Here is a 20,117-nt window from a genome sequence, read left to right as displayed (position 1 = left end):
ACCTGGGCAGCTTCACTCCTAGCTGTTTAAGAGTATAAATCAGAACAAGCTTTCTAGAAAACAGCTTGGCAATACATATCAAGAGTCTGTTAAAAATATTCATACCCTTTGACCCAGTAATCCTTTCTAGGAATCTATGCTAAGGAAATAGAGATGTAGGTAAAGATCTATATGCAAAGATTTTGTTACACTGATATTAATAAAGCAAAAACTGGGGGAAAACATGCTCCATCTGGAGGCCCAAATGTACATCTCAGATATTTGTACCCAGAAACCCAAGTATGTTAACAAGAATATGATCAGAGGAGGTGAGATACACTTGAAAATCCTTAAAAGTTCAATTGTATTGATAAAGCAAATCACAATCCCAGAGACACTAAGATGGCATTTTTCTTTGGTAAGTTATGATTTTTCTTTTTGGTATATGTCCTAGATTTCAAGCTGTTTTTCTAGGAAAAAAAGGATATACAGATCAAAAGTCCCTGAAGAAGAAACGGAAGAGGAGAAAATTTTCCTGGAGAATTTTAGAAGCTACAAAAACAAAACAAAACAAAACAGAAAAAGCCTCCATTCTCCACTACCCTCCATGTACCAAGCTTTCTGTGAATCTCCCCAGTGCTCAGTCAACCAAAAAGTTAATCCAGTGGATAATAATTGTGTGTATTTACTACATACCAGGCATTATATGAAGCAATGTACACGACCTCACTTAATGCAAGACACAATTATACCCATTTCACAGAGGAAAATGAAGATGAAATTAACAGCTCAAGGTCACATTTTAAATATATATTTCTATGTTCCTAAATCAAAAAAGAGCATTTTTTTGTTTTTGGGGTTTTGTTTATTTGTTTTTCCCTAATTGGACCAAATCTCAACTTCTGTTTATATTTCATAATATTCACATACTTCAAAAATGCTCACAGATATTCCAGATACTTTAAGATTTCATATTGGCCGGGCGCGGTGGCTCAAGCCTGTAATCCCAGCACTTTGGGAGGCCGAGACGGGCGGATCACGAGGTCAGGAGACCGAGACCATCCTGGCTAACACGGTGAAACCCCGTCTCTACTAAAAATACAAAAAACTAGCCGGGCGAGGTGGCGGGCGCCTGTGGTCTCAGCTACTTGGGAGGCTGAGGCAGGAGAATGGCGTGAACCCGGGAGGCGGAGCTTGCAGTGAGCTGAGATCCGGCCACTGCACTCCAGACCGGGCGACAGAGCAAGACTCCGTCTCAAAAAAAAAAAAAGATTTCATATTTATTTAACATGGCTTCAAATTCTCCTTTAAAAGTTCACGTGTAGACTGAAAACATCAAGGTTTCAAAATTTCTTTTAAAAGTATACCTATGAATCAGAAATGTGAAAATAAGCATAAGCAAATTTTTGTGTCTACAGTGAGGCAGTATTTACCTTTTCCATTATCTCACTACAGGTGAACTCAGGTCCTGTTTTAAACTTCACATCTGTAACTATGAAAACTACAAGAAAAAGACACCCTAATTCAGGTGATTTATCTCTTAGCAACTTTCACCAAGTTCCAACTTCCTTCTGTCCAGCCAGGCTAGGCACTGGGCAGTACAGTCAGTTCTGCTATTAATGGTTGAAAAATGTGAATCTCTTCTGATATGCTAGGGAACAAGTTGATCATAATGCAATTTCACAATTTTTTATGTTTTGGTATGTTACACTTAGTACCAACAAATGTTATTTGATATAGTTGTGTCCACTTAATATCCTTTCTGCTAATAATTCATTACAATAAAGGAAACAGTTGAATAGAAACTGTGACTTTGAAGGCCAAGGTTGAGATGACAATTCTTAAGAGTGTGTAACTGCTAGACCTTAAAGAGATGTAAATTTCTAGCCAGAAACTGTTTTTTCCAGTATCTCTAATAACCACTCGGTTTTAAGTCATTTTTACCTCTGCAATAGTCCAATGGCGTATGTCAAGACGAAACAAAATGCCCAAGGTATCCTTTCCACAGTGAAAGTGAACACTGATAGGATTACCTGCCCAGTATGCTCCAATCCTTATATAAGAAGTGACTCTTCCCCAGTTTCTTCTGGCACCTGCCCCTCCAGTCACAACTACTGGTCCAGGGCACAACACCTGACAGAACATGCTGGGCCACTCCTGAGGTGGGTACCGGACTCAAGCCAGGCTGAACTCGAGTCCTTCTCTTATTTCTGTATTTTCACTTTATAGTTTTATTGAGATGCAATATAATAAACTGCACATAAAGTACACAGTTTGATTGGGTTTGACATATACTGCAGAGACATCTGTGATGCCATCATCACAATTAAGGCAATGAGCATCTAACACCCCCTAACCTTTCCTCACATTCCCTTAAATTCCAGCCCACACTCCCTCCACCCCTAACCATCCCCAGGCCACTACTCATTTTCTTTTGGTCAGATTCCTTTGCATTTGCCAGAATTTTACATCAAGAGATCATACAATATGTAGTATCCTTGTAAATTGGTTTTCCCATTTACTAGACCCATAGGAAATCTGTTTCAATAAGCATTTCCATACCTACAATGTGCCAGACACTGCACAGGGGATTATAAATACAGGACAGTATCACAGGCAGACCACCAAACATCACACTGATGCAAGACAGAGGAACATGGCATGGGGCTGGGCATACCGCCCAGGAAGAGGCAATTTAAGAGCCACTTTTATTGTGTCTGATAATCTAAGAAGAAACATTCATTTTTCCATTCGTTTACATATTTTGCATTGTCTCCAAGGAGAAGTAATCCATGGCAAATAGAATTACTCATCCGACTAATTAATAATGCACATGACATTTACACTACTCCCACCAACAGTTAAAATTATACCCCTTATTACCCTGTAAGTAATATCTGTAATTCTGACTACTCCACAGAAATCCATCACACTTCCTGAAGTTACAAAAATAAAACTACACACAACTACATTTGAAATAAAATTAAATATAGTAATGATTTAATGACAACCTAATCTTTAAAAATAAAATCTTTAAAAAATCAACAGAACTGATCAAAAAGAAAAGTACATTCAGCTTCAAGGGAAAAAGTCCTTAGAAAAAGAAAACTGTGCACAGCACAGTGGCTCACACTTATAATCCCAACACTTTGGGAGGCCAACGCAGAAGGATGGCTTGAAGCCAGGAGTTCAAGACCAGCCTGCGGAGCAAATCAAAACTCTGTCTCTACAAAAAAATTTTAAAATTAGCCAGGCACAGGCAGCTAATTGGGAGGCTGCGATGGAAGGATGCCTTGAGCCCAGGCACTCAAGGCTGCAGTGAGCTTGACTGTGCCACTGCACTGTAACCTGGGTAACAGAGCAAGACCCTGTCGAAGAGAAGAGAGCCAAGTCAAACGATCAAAAAATAGGCAACCTCAAAAATGTTTCATTACAGTATGCAGGAAGTAGAAAAGAAATATATGTGCCTATATAAATGCCATCCACATGCTGTGCACCGGGTACTTCTCATTCATCACCTCAATTAATGTCCCAAGAACTCCATGAAGTGGATACTACAATCCCTCATATGCAGATGGGGTAAAAAAATAAGGCTAAGAAGTAAAGTAGCTGGCCCAAAGTCACACAGCCATTAAACATTACAATGCAGGTCAAATGTTTGGCACAGTGCTTGGCTGAAAGTAGGTGCTTCATAACTGTCAATCCCTTCTTTTTTCTATTCATTCATTCAACAGATAATTTTTCCTAGATCAGCAGTTACCATCATAATCTGGGAAACCACCCCGATCTCCTCTCCAGGGAATCTTTGAGGTCAAAACTATTCTCATAATATAGTTAAGATGTGGCAGACAGAATAATGGCTCTCCAAAGATGTTCATGTCCTAATCCCTAGAACCTGTGAATATGTTACCTTACATGGCAAGGGAGAATTAAGGTTGCAGATGGATTAAGATTGGTATCAGCTGACTTTCAAATAAAGTTAGCCTGGATTATCCACGTGGACCCAATGTAATCACAAGGGTCCTTAAGTGTGGAAAAGGAGGGCAAAAGATTCAGTGTGAGAGAGATGTGATTTGAGAAAGACTCAGAAAGCTATTGCTGGCTTTGAAAATGCAAGGGGCTACAAACAATGTGGGGAGCCTCTAGAAACTGAAAAGCTTAAGAAAACTGTCTCCCCCAGAACCTCCAGAAAGAAATGCAGTGCTGCAACACCTTGATTCTACCCCAGTGAGATCTATTTCAGACTTTTAACTTCCAGAACTATGAAGACAATATATTGCACTGTTGTCAATCACTAATTTCTGGTAATTCGTTACAGAAGCAATGAAAATTAAATACAGAGACAATCTGCCTTTTTCACTGTCACTTCTTTTGCCAGAGGATACTGCAATAGACAGAATCAGATTTGAGAATCTATTAATCCAGACATCACAGAACTTTGCACAAATATAAAACCATGACATTCTTCTAAATGTCTTTTATTTTGGAAAACAGTAATTTTTCATAAAAAGCATGCCATTTATGTTAACAGGTAACAGACTGTATTTTAAATGAATCAATAAATACATATGCCCGGGCGCAGTGGCTCACACCTGTAATCCCAGCACTTTGGGAGGCCAAGACAGGCGGATCACCTGAGGTCAGGAGTTCCAGACCAGCCTGGCCAACGTGGTGAAACCCTGTCTCTACTAAAAATACAAAACATTAGCTGGGTGTAGTGGCACACACCTGTAATCCCAGCTACTCGGGAAGCTGAGGCAGGAGAATTGCTTGAACCCAGGAGATGGAGGTTGCCATGACTGCACCACTGCACTTCAGCCTGGGAGACAGAGTCTCAAAAAATAATTAAATTAATCAATAAATACATATCTTACAATTCTCTGGGTTTTAATTTCCAATACAATCAGTCAATATAATAGCAGAATACATTCTTTAAAAGTCTACTTGAGACTAATGTATAAACAGAAACTCTACGATCTTCAGTAATTTAAAGTGTATAAAAGAATACTGAGGGCAAAATGTTTGAAAGGTCTGCTACCTTAGCTAAGGATTAATATTCACTAGTAGTGTTTCTCAAGTCGATTTTTCTGCTCAAATGAGAACAAAGTATTACAATCTACGCAGAGAGTTGCATCTCTAAATTCAAATTAAAATTATATTCAGGTTTATACATCAGTATCTTATCAATTCACTTGGCATGAAACATTTCCTCAAAGCCCTAGTAAAATGAAAAAGAGTTACTCAAATCAAGGACCAATCCTTTAAAGTATAAAAATTTCCTATAAAACCCAGCTTGATCAATCAGCCAGCCTCTCTTTCTCTCTGCACTCTCCTAGCTATAATATGTAGTATTGACTTTTAAAAAATAATAGAATTCTATCATTGTCTTCTAAGTACTTATTTGCAAAGGAGATTTTTAAAAATCTTTTGTTTTCCTTCTCTAAAATTACATCATGTCAATATAAGAAGGACAAAGTCAGGATTTGGCTGGCCACAAACTGAACATGAATTAACTCTTAAAGTTACAGAAGTACAGTGTTTGTTCACCAAGGAAGAGCCAGTTGCCCCCCTCCACCATGAACCAGTCAGACCACAGGTCGGGAACAAATGGTTCACTTTCAAAGGGATAGTGACAAACTAGAGTGAAATCAAAGTTGAGCTTCCAAAACGATCAAATCAAAGGCGAGTTGCAGTGATGATGCATGATCACCACCTTCATATTTAAGCAACTATCTCCATATGGAAGGAGAATCAGAAGTACTCTCTGTGACTCAGCCATCCAAAATAAAATGGGCAGCCTTGTGATCACACAACAAGCTCAAGCAGATGCCAGATGGCCACTAATAAAGTCTATGGAAAAACGGATTTCTTCTTTCAGCAGAGGACTGAACTCTATGACCTCCAGAGGCCCCTCCACTTGCCAGAATCTTTTCCTATTTTAGGCATTTGTTTCCTATCCGAAAATGTGAAAATTATGATGCGGCACGTTTCTCCCTTAAAACTTTTTACTACTTTCTTGTATGGCCACAGGATCAACATCATACACCTAAACTATGGGGAAGACTTTTAAAGAATGTATCTTGCTATTTCTAAGACATAAAGAAAGGTAAAGATAATACAAAGAACACCCACATCCCTACCATCCAAGTGGAATATAAAATCCCTTCCACCCTCATCTGCAGGCTCCTCCTGCCTCTGACATAACCACTACCCAGATTTTGGTGTTTACCACTCTCGTTTTTTTTTCTTTTTTTCTTTTTTTTTGGAGATGGAGTCTCACTCTGTTGCCCAGGCTGGAGTGAGGTGGCATGATCTCAGCTCACTGCAACACCCCACCACCCGGGTTCAAGGGATCCTCCTGCCTCGGCCCCCCAAGTAGCTGGGATTACAGGTATGCGCCACCATGCCCAGCTAATTTTTATATTTTTAGTAGAGACGGGGTTTCACCATGTTGGCCAGGCTGGTCTTCAACTCCCCGCCTCAAGTGATCCACCCACCTCAGCCTTCCAAAGTGCTGGGATTACAAGCGTGAGCCACCGCACCCGGCCTCGCCTGCATTTCTCTAGACTTTTACCACATACATGTGTGTCCCTACAAGTAATCTATAGTATTTTTATGTGTTTTAAAAACCTTTTATAATTGGTGTATGTCTGCAACTTGCTTTTTTCTTTTTACTCAAAATTATTCTTGTGAGAGTCACCCATGTAGGTGTATTTCTGTAGTTCTAGTTCAGCAGATAACACGTTTTCTATAAAGGGCCAGTTCAATATTTGCGGATCTGCATATAGTCTCTGTTGCAACTGCTCACCTCTGACATCCAGGAGAACCAGAAACAAATGGGTGTGGCTATATTCCAATAAAACAATATACAAAAAGAGACATCAGGGTACAACTGGCCCATGAACTGTGGTTTGCAACTTTTCTTACAGTTAATAGTATGTGTTTCCCTTTAATATCATTTCAATATTTGTCTGATATTAATAACTTGCTGGTTTTCTTTGGTTACCATTTACCCAAGATATCTTTTCCCATACTATTAAACTCAGCCTTTCTATATCTTTGTTTTGGAGTACATCTCTTATAAACAGCATCCAGCTGGACTGTTTCTTGTATCTGACCTGAAATCTGTCTTTTAATCTGAGTTTATCATGATAATTAATATATTTGGAATTATTTTCCCCATCACATTCTATACTATTTCTTGCTTTTTCTGTGTCTTTTACCTTCTCTCCTATCCACTTTTGGATTGATTTCAACATTGTCAATATTTGTTTAGATTTATTCACATGTCTACCAATTTCTTTTTTCTCCATTTTTACTTGCATCTAAGACCTTTGGAAAAATTTTTTTTCTTTACATATATATATCCTTTAGAAGTTCCTTTAGTGAGTTTCTTGATGGTAAAGCTCTTAGCTTTTAATTTAAAAAAAAAGTCTTCACATTCTTTCTTAAATGATGATTGAACTAGATATACAATTCTAAACTGACATTTTTCTGTCAGACTTTGAAGTGATCTACTGTCTTGAAGGTTCTGCTATCACTGTTCAAAAGTCTATCAGTCTCCCAGTCCTTTATGGTAATAACACCATCAATAATTGTGGTTGACATTTACAAGGGACTTACTACACAACAGGTACTATTTTATAAATTCTACATACATTAACTCATTTAAACCTACCAATCATCAGAGACAGGTATTATTGTTTTACATATAAGGAAACTGAAACACATAGACATCATTTGCCCAAGGTCACGGCTTATAAATGATGAAGCTAGGATTTGATCCCAGGTATGCTTGCTCCATGGTCTATATTCTTAACTACTATGCCTTTGAGTCTTTTTGGCTACTTTTATGGTCTTCTCTTTGTCTTTTGTATATATTACTTCTTATTCATCCTGCTTGGGATTTGCTTTGCATTCTAAGTTTGAGGACTCTGTCTTTCATTTGTTTTGGAAAACTTTCAGCAATTTTTTCTTTTAATATTTTCTCTCCCCCAATTGCCAATCTCTCCTACTGGAACTCCAATTAGACATATGTTTGACATCTCACACTATCAGTCTGTCAACTGCTTTCACAATATCCATCTCTTTGATTACATTATACTCTGGATAATGTTCTCAGAGTTATCGCCCAGACCATTAATTCTTGTTTCTTCTTTTTCTAATCTGAAAGTTAAAACCATTCCATTAAACTTTTAATTTTAAAGATTAAAACTTTAATTTCTAAAATTTCTGTTTGGTTCTTTTTAAAACCTGCCTGATAATTTTAGTAGCTTCATATTTTCTGCTCACATTTTCCATTTCATCTCTTATTTCTCCAAAAGTTTCAAACATTCTCAGGTAGCACTACATATATTCTTTACTTAATAATTCCAGTATCTTAAGTCCTCCTAATACTAATTGTGCTGTCTGCTGATTCTGCTGGTTCTCCCTTATGGTGGCTTATTTGTGTATTTTTAAATTTTGGACTGTAAGCTCAGATCTAATCTTGAGAATCCTGGGAGGCCTGGGCTTAAGGTCTATTTACCCAGAGAGTTTGCATTGACTTCTACCAGGAGTGCCAGATCACTATCACTCAGTTTCTCAGTCGGGTTTGTGATATGGTTTGGCTCTATGTCCCCACCCAAATCTCACCTTGAATTGTAATCCCCATAACCCCCATGTGTCAAGGGCGGGAAGAGGTAACTGAATCATGGAGGCAGCTTCCCCCATGCTGTTCTTGTGATAATGAGCAAACCTCATGAGATCTGATGGTTTTATAGGCATCTGGCATTTCCCCTGCTGGCACTCATTCTGTCTCCTGATGCCCTGTGAAGAGCTGCCTTCTGCCACAATTCTAAGTTTCCCAAGGCCTCCCTAGCCATGCTGAACTGTGAGTCAATTAAACCACTTTTCTTTATAAATTACCCAGTCTCAGGTATTTCTTCACAGCAATGTAAGAATGGGCTCATACAGATTGTCAGACAATATAAGAAGAATAAATTCAAACCCAAATCCATGTAAGGATGACCCTATGATTACAAGGTCATGGGAGACTTCCAAAAGCTGCCCTCGAACACACAGAAAAAATACCTAGAGGCAAGACCAAAACAGACAATTTCTCTATTGTCTCCCTGCATGGAAGGAAGCACTCTGTGGCCACCAGGTTTATAGGAGAGTCGGAGAGTCGGAGATTCAGAGAGAGAGAGATTCAGAGAGAGAGAGATTCAGAGAGAGAGAGAGAGATTCAAAGAGAGAGAGAGAGAGATTCAGAGAGAGAGAGAGAATGCCCAATGCCTAGTCTTCCCTCCCAGCAGGCAACAAATATTCCCAGAACGGTCACACTTTCCAGACTGGTCATCATTCTGGTTTCAGCTTCCTCTTTTTTTTTTTTTTTTTTTTTTTTGAGACAGAATCCCGATCTGTTACTCAGGCTGGAGTACAGTGGTGTGATCTCGGCTCACTGCAACCTTCGCCTCGTGGGTTCAAGCCAAATATCATGCCTCAGCATTCCAAGTGGCTGGGATTATAGGCTCATGCCACCTCACCCAGGTAATTTTTATATTTTTAGTAGAGACAGGGTTTCACCATGTCGCCCAGGCTGGTCTCAAACTCCTGTCCCCAAGTGATATGCCCACCTCAGCTTCCCAAAGCTCTGGGACGACAGGCCTGAGCCATCACACCTGGCCTCGGCTTCCTCTTCATTATTAGTCCTTGAGATTTCTCCAGTTTCTCAGAGTTCAGTTATGACTTCAAGAGAAGGTCCTTTGTATTTTTTTCAGCATGTGGGTATTCTATACAAAAAGGTTTTTATCCGATCTAGTCTGCCACATTGCTGAAAGCCAAAGTACAAAAGAACTCTTGAAGGTTAGGGAATATCTGCTTCCACATGTCTTTAAGAGTTCAATGAAAGATTGGTTTCTAAACCCAGTCTGTAAAAATGTAGATTCCTGAGCCTTACCTCCTTATTTTAGGAATCAGAATCTCCAGGGTTAGCCTCAGAATTTCCATTTTTAAACAAGCTTCCCAGGTGATTCCGATGTGCCAGTTTGAAGACTACTGAATTTTTTAATTTGACTTACCTTCAAAAGATGGCAAAAAATAAAAAAATTATTTCATTTCCTTTTCACTTCCTCTTTACCCTACCCAGAATTTATACCCTAATGAAATGGGAAAACGAACTCTAGATTTCAACTGGTAGATCAGTCAGCCACCTCCACGACAGTTACAGAAAACTGTAACACTCAGCAGCAAAAGTCAGGCCAAAAAATATCATTATTCCAGGCAGGCTTCTTGACCCCAGCAGCAAATTTCAATCTAGAAAACAGTCTCCATGCTGAGCTCTGCCTCCATAAGGATCACTGAGCATAACAGCTCAATCCTTCAAACTTCCCTAAAGAGTAACAGAAGAACTAAATGAGCACTGGGTCACCAGAAGACACTAAGATGCCCCTGGGATCCCCTGAAATTATACACAAAATCATTTGTGTGTGCTCAAGTATTATATGTAATAGTGCAAATGTGTCATTTTATAAAGACAAAACGGCTTTCTCCAGATTCTGGGAGGGTACTATGACTCCATTACTCTATATTCCTGCTACATAGAAAAAACACATTTCTGGTTGTACAAGTAAGCATCTTTCAGTATTATTAACATATGTTCTTATTAGACATAGTATTATAACTTCCCAAGTATATTCCGTAGAGCCTCAAAATAGAGTCATCACCTCAAAAAGGGGCCTCCACAAATTTACTTGGGAAGCACTAAACCTACTTCCCCCCATCATTCATTTTGGAGATTCATTCATTTTAAAGGCTCTGACTCACTGGCTCCAAAGCTAGCTCTGAAAAGCCCAGCTACAAAGAAGCTTCTTTAACATGTATTTTCTACATCTCTAACTACATCTCTCAAAAGATTGTGAAACAGTCTGAGAAATAATTGGTCTAATTTTAAAATTATCTCAAGAGTGTCTTTAACCCAATGCAGTTCCTTGAGGAATTTATGCTATTACTATTTACTGTATTTAACATTATATACATTATATAGAATGATTATTATCCTCATGTCTTATGCTTATTTTATACATGCTAAGCTTACATCATCGTGTAGACACAGTCCTCACTGAATACAGTACATAATTTTTGACTGATTAGTAAATGGTCTCCACCCAGAACTTTGAATAAATCTTTCAACACCCTATAAAAGCTTCTAACTAATCCTCATACTTCTTACCACAACTTAATACAGTCTATAACCCCAGCCAAGTAGTGAAATGTTCTAAATAAACCAGGCTCCAAGATTAATTCTAATGAAAAAAAAAAAAAAAATCTGTGCGACTAACAAAACATAAGGTTGGAGCGACCCATCTTGGAGGAGTACGAAGGCTTCCATTCTGTACCTAAGAGGACAGGCCAAGTACCTGACGAGCACACCTGGAAGGCCAGAGCTTGAGTTCAAAGAAGACACATGCAACATAAAAGCACAACAGACAAGAAGAGATCACACACAAGTATATCCAGCCCTTTCAATTATAATCACACAAAGATTTCTTAGAATTCATTTTAGAACGAGGATTCTCAACCTTGGCACTACCAACATTTGAGGCCAGATAATTCTGTTATGGGATATTGCCCTGTGCACTGTAGGATGTTTAGCAGCAACCCTGGCCTCTAGAGGCCAGCAGCACCCCTTTTCCCCCAAGTTGTGACAAAAAGGTCTCCAGGTGTTGCCAAATATCCCCTGAGGGACAAAACTGCTCCCTCCAACTCCCATTGAGAACCACTGCTCCAGGGGAAAACTGCAGCAGCTGACGTTTTTGCTAGAGGTTTAAACCAGTATCTCTTTTCCTAAAAATATAAAGAACCTTTTTTCTTTTTTTTTTGAGCTGAGTTTGATACAGGATGCATAAACATTCACACGTCCAAAAATCCCAAGTTAAAAAAGGAAAAAAGGAAAATGTTCCAAGTGAGGGACTTTCTACAAAGTATGTAATCAGTACTCCTCAAAACTGTCAAGGTCATCAAAAACAGGGAAAAGTCTGAGAAACTGTTATAGTGTACAGAAGCCGAACAGACATGACAACTAAATGTAGTGTGCTATCCTGGATGGCATCCTGGAAGAAAAAAAGGAGGGTAGGTAAATACTAAGGAAATCTGAGTAAACTATGAATAATGTATCAGTATTGGTTCATTAATTGGGGCAAATATAGTAATGTGAGAGATTAATAAGAGAAATGGGTGTAGGGCTTATAGAAACTATGTAATTTTTCTGTAAATCTAAAGCTGATCTCAAAAATAAAGTTTTTTTAAAAAACTTTTTAATTAAAATGACAAGAAGGCTATAAGAGAAAGGGTAAAACAAAGCTTTAAAAAGCATTCTTCCCCTGCGCAGGCTTCACTCTGGGAGCCCTTCAAAGGGAAGACACCTGAACAGATTGTTTGGATGAAGGAAAGAGATCAAGTGGCCAGAAAGAGAGAAAATAAAATTATTTTGTCCTCTTGCAACTGGGGGTGGGGAGATCTATATGTTTTAAATGAATTCATCAGTATTTCTTCTGACTGCGCCTTCCTACAAGACACAGCTCAAGGGTCAGCCTCAGAGACACATTTCCTGCATCCCTGAGCCCCTGAGCCTCGTTGCTTGTCTCCCCGGAGGTAAACTGTCATTCATCTGTTTACCAGAATCCCCACCCATGCAACACTGGTCCCCAGCTCTGCACAGGCAGTAACTCAGCCACTGCTGAACCCTCCCTATCAGACTCATCCGACTGTGAACCAGCAGCCGTCAAACCCACTGCTGGGTGCTTAATAAATGCTTGTTGGATGAACTCAAGCTAGGCACATAAATTCACACAGACTTCAAAAAGAGGGGAGAAGGAATGGTGCAGTCCTGGACAAGACAAAGAAGAAAAAGCCTCATAAATGCCCCCACATTCTCAGGGGTAATAGGGACCACATGCATTTGTGCAGTGGGCATGAAGAGGAGATAGGGTCCGCCGAATCCTGTACCTCTAACACTTGAATACTTCTAACACTTAAAAAGACTTGGATGTTATTCAGTGCAGTGGCCTCATTTTACAGAGACAGAAGCCAAAGCCAGGAGGGATTAGGTGACTTGCTCAAGGCCACAAAGCTAGTTATGGCACTGCCCTAATCACAAGGAGACCCAGACTCTAGAGCTAAATAACCCACCTCCACCTCTTACTAAATGTGCTAAGGCTGACAATTATTTCATAATTAATAATAGCTGCTATCTACTGAGATTCTGCTGGGTGCCAAGCACACACTAAAAATCTCCACATTAATTCCATATTGCAATGGAGGAAACTAAGGTCAGAGAGGAAAGTAACATGGCTGTCACACTCCAAAGTCCTCCCTGGATTGTCAAAAACCAAAGTCCAAACTTTGGTCCCATGGTGTATTAGTCCGTTTCCACCTGCTGATAAAGACATAATCGAGACTGGGAAGAAAAAGAGGTTTAATTGGACTTACAGTTCCACATGGCTGGGGAGGCCTCAGAACCATGGCGGGAGGTGAAAGGCACTTCTTACATAGCGGCAGCCAACAGAAAAATGAAGCAGCAGCAAAAGTGGAAACCCCTGATAAACCTATCAGATCTCATGAGACTTATTTACTATCATGAGAATAGCACAGGAAAGACCAGCCCCCATGATTCGATTACCTCCCCCTGGGTCCCTCCCACAACATGTGGGAAATCTGGGAGATGCCATTCAAGTTGAGATTTTGATGGGGACACGGTCAAACCCTATCATTCCGCTCTTGTCCCTCCAATCTCATGTCCTCACATTTCAAAACCAATCATGCCTTCTCAACAGTACCCCAAAGTCTTAACTCATTTCAGCACTAACCCAAAAGTCCACAGTCCAAAGTCTCATCTGAGACAAGATAAGTCCCTTCTGCCTATGAACCTGTAAAATCGAAAGCAAGGTGGTTACTTCCTAGATACAATGGGAGTACAGGTATTGGGTAAATACAGCCATTCCAAATGGGAGAAATTGGCCAAAATAAAGGGGTTACGGGCCCCATGCATGTCCAAAAGTCAGCCAGGCAGTCAAATTTTAAAGCTCCAAAATGATCTCCTTTGACTCCAGGTCTCTACATGGACTACATTTAGTTGTAATGTCTGTTTGGCTTCTTTAGGCTAAAACAGTTTCTCAGACTTTTCCCTGCTTTTGATAACCTAGAGTTTTGAGAAGTACTGGTTATATACTTTGTAGAAAGTCCCTCAATTGGAATGTTTTCCTTTTTCCTTTTTTAACTTGGGATTTTTGGACGTGTGAATGTTTATGTATCCTGTACCAGCATGACATCCAGGTCACGCTGATGCAAGAGGTGGGTTCCCACAGTCTTGGGCAGCTTTGCCTCTGTGGCTTTGCAGGGTACAGACTCCCTCCCAGCTGCTTTCACCAAGGGGCGTCGAGTGTCTGTGGCTTCTCCAGGTGCACAATGCAAGCTGTCGGTGGATCTACTATTCTGGGGTCTGGAGGAGTGGCCCTCTTCTCACAGCTCCACCAGGCAGTGCCCCAGTAGGGACTCTGTGTGGGGGCTCCTACCCCACATTTCCCTTCTGCAATGCCCTAGCAGAGGTTCTACATGAGGGCCCCATCCCTGCAGCAAACTTTTGCCTGGGCATCCAGGTGTTTCCATACATCTTCTGAAATCTAGGCAGAGTTTCCCAAACTCAATTCTTGACTTCTGTGCACCCGTAGGCTCAACACAATCTGGAAGCTGCCAAGGCTTGGGGCTTCCACCCTCTAAAACCACAGCCCAAGCTCTACCTTGGCCTCTTTCAGCCAAACCTGGAACGGCTGGGACACAGGGCACACAGCATGGGGACCCTGGGCCCGGCCCACTAAACCACTTTTCCCTCCCGGGCCTCCAGGCATGTAATGGGAGAGACTGCCATGAAGGTCTCCGACGTGGCCTAGAGACATTTTCCCCACGGTCTTGGGAATCAACATTAGGCTCTTTGCTACTTATGCAAATTTCTGCAGGCAGCTTGAAGTTCCCCTCAAAAAATGGGTTTTTCTTTTCTACTGCATCGTCAGGCTGCAAATTTTCAGAGCTTTGATGCTCTGTTTCCCCTTTAAAACTGAATGCCTTTAATAGCACCCAAGTCACTTCTTGAATGCTTTGCTGCTTAGAAATATAAAGTTCCACAAATCTCCAGGGTGGGGCAAAATGCTGCCAATCTCTTTGCTAAAACATAACAAAAGTTACCTTTGCTCCAGTTCCCAACAAGTTCCTCATCTGCATCTGAGACCACCTCAGCCTGGACATTATTGTTCATATCACTATCAGCATTTTTGTCAAAACCATTCAACAAGTCTCCAGGAGGCTCCAAACTTTTCCCCATTTTCTTGTCTTCTTCTGAGTCCTCCAAACTGTTCCAACCTCTGCCTGTTACCCAGTTCCAAAGTCACTTCAACATTTTCAGGTGTCTTTTCAGCAACATCCCACTTTATTACTACCAATTTACTGTATTAGTCCATTTTCAAGCTGCTAATAAAGACATACACCTGGGACTGGGAAGAAAAAGCGGTCTACTTGGACTTACAGTTCCACATGGCTGGGGAGGCCTCAGAATCAAGGCAGGAGGTGAAAGACACTTCTTACGTGGCGGCAGCAAGAGAAAAATGAGGAAGAAGCAAAAGTAGAAACCCCTGATAAACCCATCAGATCTCATGAGACTTATCACTATCATGAGAATAGCACAGGAAAGACCGTCCGCCATAATTCAATTACCTCCCCCTGGGTCCCTCCCACAATACGTGGGAATTCTGGGAGATACAATTCAAATTGAGATTTTGGTGGGGACACAGCCAAACCATATCACATGGTGATCTTCCCCATCCCATGCTTTGGCTGTCTCATGCGCCAGGCACTGTCCTAAATGCCTTTCATGGATGGACTCATCCATTCCTCACCTGAACCCTATGATGCTAGTGCTACCTGCAGCCCCATTTTACAGATGAAGAAACTCAAGCCTATTTTGACCTCCCAGTTCTCATAGGCAGCAAGCAACAAACCTTATCCATAAATCAGGATGGCAAAAATTTTGCCTGCAGTTTCTTATAAAACTAAACATGCAATTAGCGTTTGACCCAGCAATTGTACTCTTGGGCATTTAGAGAAATGAAAATGTATGTTCACACAAAAACCTGTACACAAATGTTTACAACATCTTTATTTGTAATAGCCAAAGACTGGGAGCAACCCAAATGTCCTTTGAACTACGGGTAAATGGTTTAATGTAGTTAATCTGTGGTTAAACAAAGGGTTAAACTGTGTTATGTCCATAACATGAAATAACAGCAAAAAGGAATGCACTATTGCTATAATACACATAACACTGGATAAAACTCCAGGAAATTATACTTGGTGAAAAAACAACTCCAAAAGGTTACATTGTGTACGACTCCATCAGTGTAACCTTTTTGAAATGACAACATTTTAGAAATGGAGAATAGTGCTCCAGGGATTGGGGACAAGGGAGAGCATGATGGGGGGAGGTGGGTGGGGCTATAAAGACAGAATGAGGGAATCCTTATGATGAACTGTTCAGTCCCTTGATTGGTGGTGGATATATGAACCTACATGTGCGAAAACTGTACAAATACATTCGTGCTCTCATGCATGTGCACACACACAAGTACAAATAAAATGAGGACACTCTGATCTGTGACCTGTATCAATATATACTGTTGTGATAATGTATTACTGTTTTGCCAAATGTTACCACTGGGAGACACTGGATAAAGTGTATGCTGGATCTCCCTCCTTTAGTCCTTTTCTGTTTATTATTTACACAGGGTTTGGCTCTGCCACCCAGGCTGGACTGCAGTGTTGCAATCTCAACTCACTGCAGTCTCCACCTTCCAGGCTCAAGCAGTCCTCCCCAACTCAGCCTCCCAAGTAGCTGGGACTACAGGTGTGAGCCACGACGCCTGCCTACATTTTGCATTTTTTGTAGAGACTGTGTTTTCCTTTGTTGCCCAGGGTGGTCCTGTGCTCAAGAGATCTGCCTGCTTCAGCCTCCCAAAGTGCTGGGATTACAGGCGTGAGCTCACACCTGGCCCCTGTATTAATTCTTAAACTGCATGTAAATATACAATTATCTCAATAAGAATTACAAGTTAAAAAAAAACTTGCCTGCCCAAAAGCTGGGCTAGATAATCTTCTATATTTCTTTCATCTCTTAAGACCTGCAAAATTCCCAATGTCTCCAAAGCCAGTCTTTTTTCCACTACACCACACAACAGCTTCAAAAGCCAAAGCAAAATTAACTCTTGGCAAAGGGAAACGAAGACAATAAGCCACCATTTCATAGAATTCTGCATTGCTAGTCATTTTACGTCCCCTCTGAAAATTACTAATTAGCTTTTTTCATTAAACTGACTTCTGGCCAAAAAATGGAAAATCTGATCCTATAAAACGTTCTTGTTCACCCAATAATCTCTCCCTATCTCTATGTGCCACCTCTACAATAAGAAGTAACCAATATACAAACTTCGGTTCTGAATCCTCCTTGGAAGCAACAGCGACAATGGATTATTGGTTCCCAAATGGTCAGCGGAGCACAAGAAACAGGACAGTGGGTCAGGAGCTGAGACAGACCCTAAATTCAGGCGTCACCTTGGCCAGGTCATTTAAACCTGAATCTCGCCTTTCCCATCTATAGAATGGGGATGTGGAACCTCCTTCGTAGACTACTGGAACAATTTAGAGATAATCCACGTGCCTGGCACTAGTATTTATTAGTTCATTAGTAGTAACAACTGAGTCAAGCTCATTTTATGCACACCTGGCCATGAAGTTCCCATTCAAGGCCTTAGAATCCCCACCTCACCGAGGTTAATGGATAATCCAGAACCTTCCCCACCTGGACCTCTCCTCTTTCAAACACCGCACAGCTCATCCCACCTCATCTCCTCTCCTCTCCCCACCCCACCACCACCCCCACCAAAAGGAAAACAGACCAGCCTCGGGATCGGCCACGTGCTCAGCAGCCCCGCTCCTGGGCATATCTGCGCCAGCCCGAGTCGGCTGTTACTATTATTACTATTGATGAATAACAACACCTAACGGTGCGTGGGAGTGGCCAACTCCCAAGGGAGGTGTGCGGAACTCCCGCCCCGCGCAGCCCAAAGCCCCTCAGATGCAGATTTCGGGCTAAAAATCCTAAGAATATATACAACAGCTTTCCTGGCCGGGGAAAGGCGCGAGTTGTGAAGTTTCTAGAGTGCATTTTTCCGCGTTTCCCTGAGTCGCTTCGCAGGGGCGATGCTGCCTGCGGCTGAGGGTGTGGGCACCGGGGTTCGCGACTGGAGGCCCTGGAGGTCCGCAGCTGGGCTGGACCCGGTCCCAGGGCGCCCGCTTCCCAGCTGAGCGCGCAGGAGGGGCCCCGAGCGCCGGGGCGGGGTCGCCACCTTACTCACCTTCAGTGCTTCTCTTCGCCTCCCGGTAGCGCTCCCACAGGTAGCGCTTCAAGTCCGGGGCGGTCCCCGGTGCGGTGCACAAGGGCCGGGCGGGGCCCACACACGGCCGCCCCCGAGCCGCGGTCCCGCAGCCACCCCGCAGAGTCGCCGCTGTCACCGCCCTCGCTCCGGCCCCGCGGGCCACCACCACCGCCGCTGCCATGGTCATGCCTGCTGCCTGCTTCCTGTTGCCGCCGGCACCACCGCCACAGCGCCGCTCTGCGACTGCTACCGCCCGGCCCAAGATCTACCCGCGCTCTGCCCTGCAGGCGGGCCGCTCCTGCGTCGGAACACGTGGCGGCGCAGGCCCGCCCTCCAGCCGCTGCGGGGCGGGGAGTGGGGGGGAGGGCGGGGCCGGATAGGGGCGGGGTCTGTCGGGGAGTGGGCGGGGAGGGGCGGGGCCGGGGGCCCCACGCCCAGCCTGCTGAGGTGAATTTCAGAGTGGCGCGAGGGTGGCCGTGTGGTGGCGCGCAGGCCACATGGGATGGAATGATGAGGTACGACCCCGGCGCCGCCCGCCCAGCTCCGCCGCACCTTCCCCCTGCCTTCTGGGGCTGGCCCCCAGCTCTGGCCGCACAGACAGCGCCCCTCCCACCCCAGCTGCTCTGGCCCTGGCCCCAGAAAGTGACCTCTCTCCGCATTAATGGCCTCTGGCAGTCTAATTAATGGCAGTCTGGACCTCCCCTGGATCGTGGGACCCCTCTGGGACGTCCCGGATCCCCAGCTTAGATTTATCCAGGACCTGTGAGTGGGTGGCTGGGCCGAGGCTCCACTCGTGGGCTGATGTCGGCTGGAGGATCCCAGCCCCTTGATACCTCAGTAAGTTTGAAGGGCACTACCATTACACAGCCTGGAAGGCCAATGCCCCACCCTAGATTTCCGCCTGGCAACAGAGCTCCTCGGAACACGGTCACCCAGCTCATGCCTCTGCCCACGCTAACGGCTCGGTGCACAGGTCTTCTCTCACACCTGCTAGGCTGCACCCGTCCTGTGCCTGTGGTTCCACTAAAGCCAAATGAACAGTAACTTCCTTGTCTGGGGGCAATTCTGTGTAGACTGAGTCAGACACAGCTTCTGCAGGAAGCACTGATGTGGCCCAGCCAGAACCCTGCTGAAAATCGCTGGAAGGCAAGGACTTCCCAAGCTGTGCAGGTGGAGTAGGCGGAATAGGCGTCAAGGCTGGCACTCTGCCAAGGAGACCATACTGGCTTGTGTGAAATGGGTGGAGCACAGTTTAAGACAAATAACCCAAGGCATTAGTGTATGCTCCAGTTGTGGGATGGAGGGGTCTGGAGGTGTTTCATGGAAAAAGGTGGCATCTGGGTTAAACCACCATTTATTGAAGGCTTGCTGTGTGCAGTATCTCATGCAATCCTCTCAGTAATCCTGAAAAGCAGACTCCATAGTTTCTCCTGTTTTACAATATAGTCATCCCTCTGTACCTGCCGGGAATTGGTTCCAGAACACCTGCCCCATATATACATAACAAAATAGGCGATACTCAAGTCCTTTATATAAAATGGCTAGTATTTGCACACACACATACTTCTATATATTTTAAACCATCTTGATTACTTTTTTTTTTTTTAAGACAGAGTCTTTCTCTGTCAGCCAGGCTGGAGTGCAGTGGTATGATCGCAGTGCACCGCAGCCTCGACCTCC

At 42.8% G+C, this 20,117-nt stretch overlaps 1 protein-coding gene across 1 annotated transcript in view; it reads right to left on the bottom strand.

The window, feature by feature from the left end:
• The window catches only part of NT5DC3 (5'-nucleotidase domain containing 3), a 64,584-nt gene extending 45,858 nt beyond the window's left edge, over window positions 1–18,726 (bottom strand). The window contains exon 1 of the mRNA XM_033220864.1: window positions 18,417–18,726. Within this exon, the coding sequence (XP_033076755.1) occupies window positions 18,417–18,624 (208 nt within the window). The 5' untranslated portion in view covers window positions 18,625–18,726. The remainder of the gene's footprint in view (window positions 1–18,416) is intronic.
• Window positions 18,727–20,117: the final 1,391 nt, after the last annotated feature.

This window comes from Trachypithecus francoisi, unplaced genomic scaffold (assembly GCF_009764315.1).
Source record: "Trachypithecus francoisi isolate TF-2019V2 unplaced genomic scaffold, Tfra_2.0 Lachesis_group11, whole genome shotgun sequence".
Lineage (NCBI taxonomy): Eukaryota > Metazoa > Chordata > Mammalia > Primates > Cercopithecidae > Trachypithecus > Trachypithecus francoisi.
Note: the sequence above shows the minus strand (reverse complement) of the source record. Positions and strands in the feature narration are given on the sequence as shown.